This window comes from Triticum aestivum, chromosome 5D (genome assembly GCF_018294505.1).
Source record: "Triticum aestivum cultivar Chinese Spring chromosome 5D, IWGSC CS RefSeq v2.1, whole genome shotgun sequence".
NCBI classification, from domain to species: Eukaryota; Viridiplantae; Streptophyta; class Magnoliopsida; order Poales; family Poaceae; genus Triticum; species Triticum aestivum.
This window is the reverse complement of record NC_057808.1, coordinates 448,028,884-448,044,980: the sequence shown is the minus strand read 5'-3', so window position 1 is coordinate 448,044,980 and position 16,097 is coordinate 448,028,884. Positions and strand designations below refer to the sequence as shown.

General features: G+C 45.1%; 1 protein-coding gene across 1 annotated transcript; it reads right to left on the bottom strand.

Moving 5' to 3' along the window:
- On the bottom strand, positions 1-2,169 carry LOC123125443 (probable E3 ubiquitin-protein ligase ARI5). Its single transcript, XM_044545936.1, has one exon. It carries the CDS (start codon positions 1,979-1,981, stop codon positions 194-196), a length of 1,788 nt encoding a protein of 595 aa, XP_044401871.1. The 5' UTR covers positions 1,982-2,169; the 3' UTR covers positions 1-193.
- Positions 2,170-16,097: the final 13,928 nt, after the last annotated feature.

The following is a 16,097-nucleotide window of genomic DNA, read 5'->3' as shown; positions in this document are numbered from 1 at the left end:
TACACGAAAGCACACGCACATCTATTATCAAATAGTAAAAAAATGTTGACAATTACAGTTTGATCAGGTGTAAATCTGGTTTCACTGTTTGCAGAGTTGTGCCCACTTGATAATCCTAGCCAATATGATCGGTTGAGCCAATTACTACGTTGTACAGGTACTGCATGTACTGATAAATCTACGATTGATTGATTTACATCCGCAGCTCTTCGAAGAAGTCTTCGTCGTCGTCGTCGTCCAGCGGTGGTGGAGGAGGGGTGGCGGCAGCGCGGCGGGCGGCAACGGCGGGGTCGACCTCGACCTCGGCCAGGCCGTCCCGGAACGCCCTGGCCATGTTCTCGAAGTGGTTCCTCGCCACGGCCGTCAGGCTCGACAGCCTGGGCCTGAACTCCAGGTACTTGTCGGCCACCGCGCCGTGCTCGCCGGCCGCCTCGGCGACGAGGCTCGTCCTGTCCTTCTCGGCGCACTCGTGCAGGCGCTCCAGCGACTTGTCGGCCTGGCTCTGCAGGTCCTCGAACAGGTCGCGCTTGGCCGGGTCGTCCAGGTAGTAGCCGAAGGCGTACGTCCACCGCAGCATCCGCCGGCACTCGGCCACCTGCCGGTACGCCTCCTCCAGGAAGTCGAGCTCCGTCTCCACCACCCCGAACGCGGCGGCCACGGCCTCCCTCTGCGCGCCGTCCTTGCCGAGCGCCGCCGTGTCCTCGAGCGCCTTTTGCCGGGACCGCTCGTGCGCGCCCCAGCGCTCGTAGTAGTGCAGGTAGCGGTCGACCGACGCCTTGGCCTGCGCCCGCCGGAGCTCCTCCTCCGTGTACTTGCCCTCCGCCCTGGCGGCGTTGTAGGTGTTGCAGTTGTAGTTGCCGCCGTCGTGCTTGCCCCAGGGTCCCAGGCAGAGCCAGCAGAACTGGTGCTTGCACGGCGGCGAGCACGTCATGTGCATGCACCCCTGGTTCTTCTCGATGGGGCGGCGGCACTCCGGGCAGTGCTTCGTGTTAGCCAGCACCCACTGCGCCGTCTCCGAGTCGGAGCGGTTCTTGTCCAGCCACCCCCGCACCGTGTCGCACGCGACCGGGCGGTGCGCCTCCTCGCCGCAGACGAGGCAGAAGCCGTGCCCGCACGCGCACCACGCGTCCAGCTGCACCGTGCACTTCTCGCCGTCGAACTCCACGGCCCGGTCGCACCCGGGCGCCGGGCACCACCGGAGCCTCTTGCTCTCCTCCACGTACGACCTGACCAGGAACTCGCCGTACCGTTTCGCGTCGTCGGCGTCCGCCACGTCGTCGACCAGGTCGCGGACCACGGCGGCGGAGCAGCCCATGTCCGGGCACCGGATCGACAGGCAGCGGGCGCCGTCCCCGACGGCGGCGCGCACGTAGCCGCTCCAGCAGCCGCGGCAGTAGAAGTGGGCGCACCCGGCGGACCGCATCTCGCCGGGGCCGTGCGCGTCGAAGCAGATGTAGCAGGTGAGGGGCGCGTCGTTGACGGCCACGGAGACGGCGTCGCCGTCCGCGGGCAGGCCGACGGCGTCGCGGACCTTGTGCTCGTCCGAGAACCACCGCTCCCACACGCCCTGGGCGCTCCACTTGAAGTGGCGGAGCACGGCGGCCGCGAGCGCGGGCGGGAGCGCGATCAGGTCGGCCACCCGCGCCGTGTGCTCCTCCTGCCGCGCGCGCACCTCGTCCATGGTCAGCACGGCGTACTGCGTCGCCGTGAACCTCATCTCGTCCAGGACGCCGCCTTCCTCATCCACCTCCTCCAGCCCCTCCTCCTCGTCCCCCTCGTATTCATCGTACATGCCATCGTCGCCGTCGCCGTCGCTGTCGCCATACAAGCAATCATCATCGGCGTCGTCGCCGGCGCCGGCGTCATTGTCGCTTTCGTTGGAGGCGGTCCGGAAGCTCATCCGGTCGTCGTCGTCGCCGGCCTCCTCCGCCTCCTCGGGGCTGCTGTAGTACTCCTCCTCGTTGTCGCTCGTCAACGCCATGGCTGCCCTAGTAGCTAGCTAACCTGGCGATCGATGGATCGATCTTTGCACACGTAGCTAGGTAGGTACTGCTGGTGGTATGAGGGTTTGGCCCGATCGCCAACCTCTTATAGATGCTGTATGGCGGCCATGGGTGCCGAGTCGGGCTAGGGTTTTGCACTGCCAATCAATCTGTATTATCAAGAGCAGATCATAGTCGGATACTGGCAGCTAGTAGTAGCAAACGTGCGCTCCGCGTCTCCAGGGGGGAAAAGACACGTGTCCGTGTTTGTTACTGCCTGAAACATTTTTTTGGCTTGTTTAATTAATTTATCGGGTTTGCGATTTCACGTCTAGATGTGAAATAACTATCTCACATCTAAGTCTAGAGTTAGATCATTTGTCTTTAATATGCGTGCAAAACACAATTGTCTAGCTGCTGCGCTGGCTCGTGGCGCGTTGTCTCGCGTTGTGCCTGTGTCCGGGTCGTTGCTAGCTGTGCTTGTGTCCGAGTCGTTGCTAGTACGAGGTCGGACCGTTGTTGGTTTTCACAAGCCTATGCTCGTGAAGGTCGTTGCTAGTGTGAGGTCGATTGACTTTTTCTATTTCTTTTCACGAGTCTGTGCTACACTCAGTCCTAGTTCCTCTCATTTTCCTACATTCCCATTTGACTCCTAGTATTTTTTTTTCGTTTCCGTTTTATTTTTCTCTTTTATTTTATTTTTTCTATTTCATTATTTATTTTAAATTCATGATTTTTTGTTTTTATTTTTTATTTTCACTTTTTTCATTTTTATTTTTGTTTTATTATTTATTTACTCATTTAAAATTCATGAACATGTTTTCACTGTCATATGTTCGCTTTAAATGTTGTGCAAATCTTGATTGCGGGTTATTTTTTCACGCGCACTCTGTGTCGCGCCGTGTGTTGGTGTCTACTTATCGACCTATTCACGCATGTGTCTTTTGTTGGGGCATTTTCGTGACGTGATCTGAGGTCCCGTTTCGGATTGGTTTGCTAAATATTATCTAAATGAGAGTTAACAATGTTTCATCTATTCATATACCGTTAGACACACGTGCTTCTGAGTCATGCTCGTTGTCCTTGCGTCGTCTTTTCTGTTTGTCCTTCGTGAAGCAGTGAGACCCGATATGATATTTTTGAGTGAGCAGTTATTATGTTTTGTGTATTGGTTCTTTTGTGGGCTTCGCTTTTTTATGGAGGGACACGTGTCTTTTTATTCCTTTTTTTTTGGTTTGACCGTGTAGCTAGAGAGGAGTGTAACTAGATTTTTAGTTTTCAGATTTTCTAAATCTAATCTAGATAAGTTTTAGCTCATCTGAGTCTATAATTGTCTGATTTGTTTGATTTAATGTTTGCACAAACTCAATCATGCACGCTCGTGTCAGCTTGTGCTTTTTCGTCGCGCGTCCTCTTGTCCTGTTTGTTTTGTGTCGTCATGTTCTCATATTTTTTTCACATGGGCCTATATATGTTGTTGTTTTGGGGCTCGACTATGAAGCTTATCCCCCATCTTCTCACTGACCGATCTTTGACCCCAGTTATTTTGTATGTGTTTTATTTTTCATCTCAGTTATAGGTCCACCCTTGACATACAACTGGCATGTAGTTCGTTTCATCCTAGTTACAAATCGACCATTGACTTGCAACTAGTCTCGTAGTTTCGTAAGTTGTCCCAGGTGCAAATTCACCATCGACTCGCAACTGGAGCATGTGTTTTTATTTTTCATCCCAGGTGCAAATCCACCATCGAATCGCAACTGGAGTATGTGTTTTTATTTTTCATCCCAGTTGTAGGTCTACCATTGACACGCAACTGGGCATGTAGTTTGTATCATCCTAGTTGCAAGTCGACTCTTGAGTCACAACTAGGCTCGTAGTTTCGTAGTTGTCCTAGGTGCAAGTCCACCCTCCACTCGCAACTGGGCTCGTAATTGTCAGACTTGCAAGCCCACCCTCGACCCGCAACTGGAGCATGCGTTTTTGTTTTGCATCCAAGTTGCAAGTCCACCCTTGACTCGCAACTGCCCATAGCTTGTTTCATCCCAGTTGCAAGTTGACCCTTGACTCGCAACTGACTCGTAGTTTCATAGTTGTCCCAGGTGCAAGTCCCTCTCGACTCAAAACTGGGCTCGTAGTTGTCCAAGTTGCAAGCCCACCCTCTACTCACAACTAGAGCATGTGTTTTGTTTTTCATCCCAGTTGCAAGTCTGCCTTTTGATTGTAACAAGCTTATAGCTTGTTTCATCCCAGTTGCAAATTGACCCTAAACTCACAACTGGGCTCGAAGTTTCGTAGTTGTCCCAGTTGCAAGTCCACCCTTGACTCGCAATTGGTCTCGTAGTTGTCCGAGGTGCAAGCCCACCCTCGAGTTGCAAGCCCATCTTTGACCCGCAATTGGGCCTATGTTTTGTCTTTCATCTCATTTGCAAGTCCATCATTGACTCGCGATTGGGAGTGCAGTTTGTTTCATCCCAGTTGCAAGTCGACCCCCGAATTGCAACTCGAGGTATGTAGTTTGTAATCGCCCCAGTTGCAAGTCAACCATGTACTCGCAACTCGGGGATAGAGTTTTGTAGTTGCCCTAGTTGCAAGTCCACTCTCGACTCGTAACTCGGGGGGTGTAGTTTTGTAGTTGCCCTAGTTGCAAGTCCACCCCTCAACTCGCAACTCGAGGGGTGTTTTGTTTTTTTGTTCTTGTTTCATGGTAGTTGCAATTAGACCCTCGACCTGCAACTAGGGGTTTCTGTCGGCCCAGTTGCAAGTCCACCCTCGACTCGCAACTCGAGAGGTGTAGTTTTTATAGTTGCCCTAGTTGCAAGTCCACCCTCAACTCGCAACTCGAGGGGTGTTTTCTTTTGTTTTTGTTTCATGGTAGTTGCAATTAGACCCTCGATGTGCAACTAGGGGTTTTTGTCGGCCCAGTTGCAAGTCCACCCACGACTTGCAACTCGAGGGGTGCTGTCTTTTGTTTTTGTGTCATGGTAGTTGCAATTAGACCCTCGACTCGCAACTCGAGGGGTGTTCTCTTTTGTTTTTGTTTCATGGTAGTTGCAATTAGACCCTCGATCTGCAACTAGGGGTTTCTGTCGGCCCAGTTGCAAGCCCACCCTCAACTTGCAACTCGAGGGGTGTTGTCTTTTGTTTTTGTGTCATGGTAGTTGCAATTAGACCCTCGACCTGGAACTAGGGGTTTCTGTCGGCCCAGTTGCAAGTCCACCCTCGACTGGCAACTCAGGGGGTGTTGTTTTGGTTTTCACCCCAGTTGGAAGTCCACCCCGATTTGCAACTCGAGGGATGTAGTTTTGTATTGCCCCAGTTGCAAGTCAACGTTGTACTCGCAACTCGGGGATGTAGTTTTGTACTTGCCCTAGTTGCAAGTCCACCCTCGACTCGCAACTCGAGGAGTGTTGTCTTTTCTCCTTGTTTCATGGTAGTTGCAATTAGACCCTCGACCTGCAACTAGGGGTTTCTATCAGCCCAGTTGCAAGTCCACCCTCGACTCGCAACTCGGAGGAGTGTTGTTTGTTTTCACCCCCAATTGTAAGTCAACCATGTACTCGCTACTCAGGGATGTATTTTTCTAATTACCCCAGTTGCAAGTCCACCGCCGACTCGCAACTCGAGGGATGTAGTTTGTAATCACCCAGTTGCAAGTCCACCACCGACTCGCAACTCGAGGGATGTAGTTTGTAATCGCCCCAGTTGCAAGTCCATCCTAGACTCGCAACTTGGGGGTTGTGGTTTTGGGTTTCACCCCAGTTGCAAGTCAACCATGCACTCGCAACTCAGGGATATAGTTTTGTAGTCGCCCTAGTTGCAAGTCCATCTTCGACTCGCAACTCAGGGTGTAGTTTTGTAGTTGAGATGCCTGCCTTCCTTTTCCTGGGATGGATACATCAACTTGGAGGCCTTGTTTGATGTTGTGTTGATACTTCTTTTATTTTTCAAGTACAACAGTAATGTATTACCTTCTAAATTTTAGAGAAGTTTTCATTCTATTTTTTTGCGGTACACGTGTTTTTGCCGTGTATATAAGCTAGCTACCGGAATTAGCCCTTTTTTTTGCTGAACCTGTTGCATATGTTTTGCTGCGGAGCCGCGATGTCCAACTGAAACCTGTATGATGTACTGAACTTTGGTATGATTGTCCTACTGAACCTGCATGATGTACTTATTCATATTTTTCTATTTCCTTTTATATAATTCATGTTTATCATATACGGTCGTCCAAATACTATCATCCATCCATTTGTCACATTGGTATATAGAAGGTTTCGAAATTTTCTGCTGAACCGTGAGGTACATGAAAACTAGCTGGCTATGCATGCATGCACTGATAGCACACGTCTCACTACCTGTTTTTTGTTTCTTGTATGTGCACACATATACAAACTTCATCCGTTCCATGCATCATTCCAAAACCCGGAGAAGGGCCAGCCGAGGACTGAGCAAAGAAAGCGATTGCTTCTCTAGATCGTGCGACACACAGGGACAAGGACAAGAAAGAAAGAAACGCAGGGAGGAGGAATAACGTGACCAACAACTAGAAAAAATAGGGGACAAAAAAAACAAGGGCCTTTTGTCTACAAGGGCCGTTTGGGGTAGGCTCGGGGTGGAGGGTGGTGGGTTGGTCTTTGACAAACAAACATACAACCAGGACAAACAAACAGCCTGAAGGAATGAAGTTGAAAACGGAGGAAAGAACAGACGGTAGTTGTCAACGAGAGGGTTCACAATATAAGATGATGTAATGTTAGATGTGAGATATTATTTCATATCTAGATGTAATATAGACGGACCTTTAATTTATTTATTTATGCCCGTTGCATCGTTTTGTTGCGAAAATCACACCGTTTTTATTTTTTATTTTTTTAACATAGTACAGACGCAAGTGCTCATATACGCGCGTATACACTCACCCCTATGTAGGCACCTCGTGATCGACGGGAACGTCTCCTCCCACTAAATGCGCATCGCCGGAATCCTGAAATAAATCCAGGAATAGATGCGAGCACCAGGACTTGAAACTTGATGGGCTGGGGATACCATAGTCCCTCTAACCATCCAACCACAGGTTGGTTCACACACCGTTTTTATTTATTCTTCATTTATCCTGTGTCTAGTTGCGTTGCACCCGACGAGCGTGTTCACCTTTTTACGAGAACTCTTTTCAAATTGGTTAGATTGCTTACCACATGTGTCATACGGTTCTTTTTTACGAAAATTCACAAACAGGTAAGAGTACATAATAGATCTCAGCCAATGATTTAATTAAGGAAAACGCTTGACTTCCACTTCAAACCATATTCAGGTCATCGACTTGTAGAGCCTCCCTCCCCCTACCACAACGGATGACAACTCGCTCCATATCCATTGTCGCTGGCAGGGCCGCCACCCGTCGCAGCCCTTAGAGCATCTCCAGCCGCACCCCCAACACGCGCCCCCCCCCCCGGGCGATTTTTTCACGCCAACGCCCAAAAATTGGACCAGTCGCGCCCTCTGGAGCCCGTTTTTCGCCGGTTTGGGCCGAAACTAGCGCCAGCAGACCCAGGCCGAACCCAGCGCGCTGGGGGCGCCCGGAGGCACCGGGGCAAGCGATTTTGGCGCGAACTAACTGCGGGCCTGCCGAGTCAGCCACACTCGCCTCGTCGTCCTCACAACGCCTCGGTTTCCTGCGGGGAATCAATGCCAAGGCTGCTGCTGGTCAGCCTTCCATTGATTCCTCACGGGCGGTGCGGCGACGCCCTCCTTCCCGCCATGAGTACACACGGCGCTCGGCCACTATAAAAGCAACGCCTCCCCCTCGCCTCTGGCCACACCCCGCCGTGCTCTGCCTCTCTCTCCCCGTGCGCAGCCGCCGCCGACGCCCCCCCTCTCTCGCCAAGCCCAGCCGCGACGATGTGCAAGCGATTCCCCGGCGATGGGGCGGCGGCCAACGGCTTCAGCCGCCGCTCGCTGCACGAGTGGGAGGCGTACTCGCTCTTCGAGGCCAACATCCCGGTGCCTCCCGACATGCTCACAGGGCCGTGCGGGTGGACGCTCAGCGCCGGTGGCGTCCCTGCTACCTCTTGAGCACTGCGTTGGTTTTCCCTTGAAAAGGAAAGGGTGATGCAGCAAAGTAGCGTAAGTATTTCCCTCAGTTTTTGAGAACCAAGGTATCAATCCAGTAGGAGGCTACGCGCGAGTCCCTCGCACCTACACAAACAAATAAATCCTCGCAACCAACGCAATAAGGGGTTGTCAATCCCTACACGGTCACTTATGAGAGTGAGATCTGATAGATATGATAAGATAATATTTTTGGTATTTTTATGATAAAGATGCAAAGTAAAATAGAAAGCAATGAAAATAACTAAGTGTTGGAAGATTAATATGATGGAAAATAGACCCGGGGGCCATAGGTTTCACTAGTGGCTTCTCTCAAGAGCATAAGTATTTTACGGTGGGTGAACAAATTACCGTTGAGCAATTGACATAATTGAGCATAGTTATGAGAATATCTAGGTATGATCATGTATATAGGCATCACGTCCGAGACAAGTAGACCGACTCATGCCTGCATCTACTACTATTACTCCACACATCGACCGCTATCCAGCATGCATCTAGAGTATTAAGTTCATAAGAACATAGTAACGCTTTAAGCAAGATGACATGATGTAGAGGGATAAACTCATGCAATATTATATAAACCCCATCTTGTTATCCTCGATGGCAACAATACAATACGTGCCTTGCTGCCCCTACTGTCACTGGGAAAGGACACCGCAAGATTGAACCCAAAGCTAAGCACTTCTCCCATTGCAAGAAAGATCAATCTAGTAGGCCAAACCAAACTGATAATTCGAAGAGACTTGCAAAGATAACCAATCATACATAAAAGAATTCAGAAGATTCAAATATTGTTCATAGATAAACTTGATCATAAACCCACAATTCATCGGTCTCAACAAACACACCGCAAAAGAAGATTACATTGAATAGATCTCCACAAGAGAGGGGGAGAACATTGTATTGAGATCCAAAAAGAGATAAGAAGCCATCTAGCTAATAACTCTTGACCCGAAGGTCTAAGGTAAACTACTCACACATCATCGGAGAGGCTATGGTGTTGATGTAGAAGCCCTCCGTGATCGATGCCCCCTCCGGCAGAGCTCCGGAACAGGCCCCAAGATGGGATCTCGTGGGTACAGAAGGTTACGGCGGTGGAATTAGGTTTTTGGCTCTGTATCTGATCGTTTGGGGGTACGGAGGTATATATAGGAGGAAGGAGTACGTCGGTGGAGCAACATGGGGCCCACGAGGGTGGAGGGCGCGCCCAGGGGGGTAGGCGCGCCCTCCTACCTCGTGGCTTCCTGGTAGCTTTCTTGACGTAGGGTCCAAGTCCTCTGGATCATGTTCGTTCCGAAAATCACGTTCCCGAAGGTTTCATTCCGTTTGGACTCCGTTTGATATTCTTTTTCTGCGAAACTCTGAAATAGGCAAAAAACAGCAATTCTGGGCTGGGCCTCCGATTAATTGGTTAGTCCCAAAAATAATATAAAAGTGAATAATAAAGCCCAATAATGTCCAAAACAGAAGATAATATAGCATGGAGCAATCAAAAATTATAGATACGTTGGAGACGTATCAAGCATCCCCAAGCTTAATTCCTGCTCGTCCTCGAGTAGGTAAATGATAAAAACAAATTTTTTGATGTGGAATGCTACTTGGCATAATTTCAATGTAATTCTTCTTAATTGTGGTATGAATATTCAGATCCGAAAGATTCAAGATAAAAGTTCAATATTGACATAAAAATAATAATACTTCAAGCATACTAACTAAGCAATTATGTCCTCTCAAAATAACATGGCCAAAGAAAGTTCATCCTTACAAAATCATATAGTTTAGTCATGCTCCATTTTCGTCACACAAGAATGCTCTCATCATGCACAACCCCGATGACAAGCCAAGCAATTGTTTCATACTTTAGTAATCTCAAACTTTTTCAACCTTCACGCAATACATGAGCGTGAGCCATGGATACAGAACTATGGGTGGAATAGAATATGATGATGGGGGTTATGTGGAGAAGACAAAAAAGGAGAGAGTCTCACATCAACGAGGCTAATCAATGAGCTATGGAGATGCCCATCGATTGATGTTAATGCAAGGAGTAGGGATTGCCATGCAACGGATGCACTAGAGCTATAAATATATGAAAGCTCAACAAAAGAAACTAAGTGGGTGTGCATCCAACTTGCTTGCTCACGAAGACCTAGGGCACTTGAGGAGTCCCATTGTTGAAATATACAAGCCAAGTTCTATAATGAAAAATTCCCACTAGTATATGAAAGTGACAAAACAAGAGACTCTCTATCATGAAGATTATGGTGCTACTTTGAAGCACAAGTGTGGTAAAAGGATAGTAACATTGTCCCTTCTCTCTTTTTCTCTCATTTTTTTGGGCCTTCTCCTTTTTTTATGGCCTTTCTCTCTCTTTTTTTATTCCTCACTTGGGACAATGCTCTAGAAAATGATGATCATCACACTTCTATTTATTTACAACTCAATGATTACAACTCGATACTAGAACAAAGTATGACTCTATATGAATGCCTCCGGCGGTGTACCGGGATATGCAATGAACCAAGAGTGACACGTATGAAAGAATTATGAACGGTGGCTTTGCCACAAATACTATGTCAACTACATGATCATGCAAAGCAATATGACAATGATGAACGTGTAATGATAAACGGAATGGTGGAAAGTTGCATGGCAATGTATCTCGGAATGGCTATGGAAATGCCATAATAGGTAGGTATGGTGGCTGTTTTGAGGAAGATATAAGGAGGTTTATGTGTGAAAGAGCGTATCATATCACGGGGTTTGGATGCACCGGTGAAGTTTGCACCAACTCTCAATGTGAGAAAGGGCAATGCACGGTACCGAAGAGGCTAGCATGATGGAAAGGTGAGGGTGCGTATAATCCATGGACTCAACATTAGTCATAAAGAACTCACATACTTATTGCAAAAATCTACAAGTCATCAAAAACCAAGCACTACGCGCATGCTCCTAGGGGGATAGATTGGTAGGAAAAGACCATCGCTCGTCCCCGACCGCCACTCATAAGGAGGACAATCAAAGAACACCTCATGTTTCAAATTTGTTACATAACGTTTACCATACGTGCATGCTACGGGACTTGCAAACTTCAACACAAGTATTTCTCAAATTCACAACTACTCAACTAGCACAACTTTAATATCACTACCTCCATATCTCAAAACAATCATCAAGCATCAAACTTCTCTTAGTATTCAGAACACTCATAAGAAAGTTTTTACTAATCTTGAATACCTAGCATATTAGGATTATTTAAGCAAATTACCATGCTATTTAAGACTCTCAAAATAATCTAAGTGAAGCATGAGAGATCAATAGTTTCTATAAAACAAATCCACCACCGTGCTCTAAAAGATATAAGTGAAGTACTAGAGCAAAACTATATAACTCAAAAGATATAAGCGAAGCACATAGAGTATTCTAATAATTTCCGAATCATGTGTGTCTCTCTCGAAAGGTGTGTACAGAAAATATGATTGTGGCAAACTAAAAAGCAAACACTAAAATCATACAAGATGCTCCAAGCAAAACACATATCATGTGGTGAATAAAAATATAGCTCCAAGTAAAGTTACCGATGGAAGTAGACGAAAGAGGGGATGCCTTCCGGGGCATCCCCAAGCTTTGGCTTTTAGGTGTCCTTAGATTATCTTGGGGGTGCCATGGGCATCCCCAAGCTTAGGATCTTGCCACTCCTTGTTCCATAATCCATCAAATCTTTCACCCAAAACTTGAAAACTTCACAACACAAAACTCAGCAGAAAATCTCGTGAGCTCTGTTAGCGAAAGAAAACAAAAGACCACTTCAAGGTACTGTAATGAACTCATTATTTATTTATATTGGTGTTAAACCTACTGTATTCCAACTTCTCTATGGTTTATAAACTATTTTACTAGCCATTGATTCATCAAAATAAGCAAACAACACACGAAAAACAGAATCTGTCAAAAACAGAACAGTCTGTAGTAATCTGTAACTAACGAAAACTTCTGAAACTCCAAAAATTCAGCAAAAATAGGAAGACCTAGGAAATTTGTTTATTGATCAGAAGCAATTGGAACCAATATTTTATCATGTTCTGGTGATTTTTAATAATTATTTTCGTGAACAGAAAGTTTCTGGAATTTTCTGCAAGATCAAATAACTACCATCCAAGAAGATCCTATAGGTTAAACTTGGCACAAACACTAATTAAAACATAAAAATACATCTAACCAGAGGCTAGAACAATTACTTATTCCTAAACAGAAGCAAAAAGCAAAAAACTAAAAATAAAATTGGGTTGCCTCCCAACAAGCGCTATCGTTTAACGCCCCTAGCTAGGCATAAAAGCAATGATAGATCTAGGTATTGCCATCTTTGGTAGGCAATCCATAAGTGGCTCTCATAATAGATTCATAAGGTAATTTTATTTTATTTCTAGGGAAGTGTTCCATGCCTTTCCTTAACGGAAATTGGAATCTAATATTTCCTTTCTTCATATCAATAATTGCACCCATCGTTCTAAGGAAAGGTCTACCAAGAATAATAGGACATGAAGGATTGCAATCTATGTCAAGAACGGTAAAATCTACGGGCACATAGTTCCTATTTGCAACAATAAGAACATCATTAATTCTTCCCATAGGTTTCTTAATAGTGGAATCCGCAAGGTGCAAGTTTAAAGAGCAATCATCAAAATCACGGAAACCTAGCAAATCACACAAAGTTTTGGGAATAGTGGAAACACTAGCACCCAAATCACACAAAGCATAGCATTCATGATCTTTAATCTTAATTTTAATAGTAGGTTCCCACTCATCATAAAGTTTTCTAGGGATAGAGACTTCCAACTCAAGTTTTTCTTCATAAGATTGCATCAAAGCGCCAACGATATGTTTAGTAAAGGCTTTATTTTGACTATAAGCATGAGGAGAATTTAGCACGGATTAAACAAGAAAATACAATCTATCAAAGAGCAATTATCATAATTAAATTCCTTGAAATCCAAAGTAGTTGGTTTATTAATATCTAATGTTTTGATCTCTTCAATCCCACTTTTATCAATTTTAGCATCAAGATCTAAAAACTCCGAATTTTTGGAACGCCTTCTAGGTAAAGGTGGATCATATTCAGTCCCATCATTATCAAGATTCATTTTGCAAAACAAAGATTTAATAGGGGACACATCAATAACTTTTAGATCTTCATCTTTATTTTCATAGAAATTAGAAGAACACGCTTTCACAAAGCAATCTTTCTTAGCATGCATCCTAGCGGTTCTTTCTTTGCACTCATCAATGGAAATTCTCATGGCTTTGAGAGACTCATTGATATCATGCTTAGGAGAAATAGATCTAAGTTTCAAAGAATCAACATCAAGAGAAATTATATCAACGTTCCTAGCCAATTCATCAACTTTAAGCAATTTCTCTTCAAGCAAAGCGTTGAAATTCTTTTGCGAATTCATAAATTCCTTAACACTAGTCTCAAATTCAGAGGGCATCTTATTAAAATTTCCATAAGAATTGTTGTAGGAATTACCATAATTATTAGAGGAATTACTAGGATAAGGCCTAGGATTAAAGTTTCCTCTATACTAGATTCATTATTATTCTCAATCAAAGTAGACAAAGGCATATCATTAGGATCAGAAGAAACACTCTTAGTAGCAAATAATTTCATAAGTTCATCCATCTTTCCACTCAAAACATTAATTTCTTCTATCACATGCACTTTTTTATTAGTAGATCTTTCAGTGTGCCATTGAGAATAATTAACCATAATATTATCTAGGAGTTTAGTAGCTTCTCCTAAAGTGATTTCCATAAAAGTGCCTCCCGCGGCCGAATCTAAAAGATTTCTAGAAGCAAAATTCAATCCGGCATAGAAATTTTGTATAATCATCCACAAATTCAAACCATGTATAGGGCAATTACGTATCATTAATTTCATCCTCTCCCAAGCTTGTGCAACATGTTCATGATCAAGTTGCTTAAAATTCATAATATCGTTTCTTAGAGAGATGATCTTAGCGGGAGGAAAATACTTAGAGATAAAAGCATCTTTGCACTTATTCCAAGAATCAATACTATTTTTAGGCAAAGATGAAAACCAAGCTTTAGCACGATATCTAAGCGAAAAAGGAAATAGCTTCAATTTAACAATATCATTGTCAACATCTTTCTTCTTTTGCATATCACACAAATCAACGAAGCTATTTAGATGAGTAGCGGCATCTTCACTAGGAAGGCCGGCGAATTGATCTTTCATGACAAGATTCAACAAAGCAGCATTGATTTCACAAGATTCAGTATCGGTAAGAGGAGCAATCGGAGTGCTAAGGAAATCATTATTGTTGGTATTGGTAAAGTCACATAATTTGGTATTATCTTGAGCCATCGTGACAAACAAGCAATCCAACACACGAGCAAATAAAAAGCAAGCGAAAAAGAGGCGAACGAAAAAGAGAGAGCAAATAAAACGACAAGGGTGAAGTGGGGGACAGGAAAATGAGAGGCAAATGGCAAATAATGTAATGCGGGAGATAAGGGTTTGTGATGGGTACTTGGTATATTGACTTTTGCGTAGACCTCCCCGGCAACGGCGCCAGAAATCCTTCTTGCTACCTCTTGAGCACTGCGTTGGTTTTCCCTTGAAGAGGAAAGGGTGATGCAGCAAAGTAGCGTAAGTATTTCCCTCAGTTTTTGAGAACCAAGGTATCAATCCAGTAGGAGGCTACGCGCGAGTCCCTCGCACCTACACAAACAAATAAATCCTCGCAACCAACGCGATAAGGGGTTGTCAATCCCTACACGATCACTTACGAGAGTGAGATCTGATAGATATGATAAGATAATATTTTCGGTATTTTTATGATAAAGATGCAAAGTAAAATAGAAAGCAATGAAAATAACTAAGTGTTGGAAGATTAATATGATGGAAAATAGACCCGGGGGCCATAGGTTTTGAAGGAAATATGCCCTAGAGGCAATAATAAAGTTATTATTTATTTCCTTATATCATGATAAATATATTATTCATGCTAGAATTGTATTAACCGGAAACGTAATACTTGTGTGAATATATAGACAAACAGAGTGTCACTAGTATGCCTCTACTTGACTAGCTCGTTAATCAAAGATGGTTATGTTTCCTAGCCATTGACATGGGTTGTCATTTGAATAACGGGGTTACATCATTAGGAGAATGATGTGATTGACTTGACCCATTCCGTTAGCTTAGCACTCGATCGTTTAGTTTGTTGCTATTGATTTCTTCATGACTTATACATGTTCCTATGACTATCAGATTATGCAACTCCCGTTTACCGGAGGAACACTTTGTGTGCTACCAAACATCACAACGTAACTGGGTGATTATAAAGGTGCTCTACAGGTGTCTCCGAAGGTACTTGTTGGGTTGGCGTATTTCGAGATTAGGATTTGTCACTCCGATTGTCGGAGAGGTATCTCTAGGCCCACTCGGTAATACACATCACCTAAGCCTTGCAAGCATTGCAACTAATGAGTTAGTTGCGGGATGATGTATTACGAAACGAGTAAAGAGACTTGCCAGTAACGAGATTGAACTAGGTATTGAGATACCGACGATCGAATCTCGGGCAAGTAACATACCGATGACAAAGGGAACAACGTATGTTGTTATGCGGTCTGACCGATAAAGATCTTCGTAGAATATGTGGGAGCCAATATGAGCATCCAGGTTCCACTATTGGTTATTGATCGGAGACGTGTCTCGGTCATGTCTACATATTTCTCGAACCCGTAGGGTCCGCACCTTAACGTTTCGATGACAGTTATATTATGAGTTTATATGTTTTGATGTACCAAAGGTTGTTCGGAGTCCCGGATGTGATCACGGACATGACGAGGAGTCTCGAAATGGTCGAGACATGAAGATTGATATATTGGAAGCCTATATTTGGATATCGGAAGTGTTCCGGGTGAAATCGGGATTTTACCGGAGTCGCTACAAAAAAAAAAGACACATCCGTG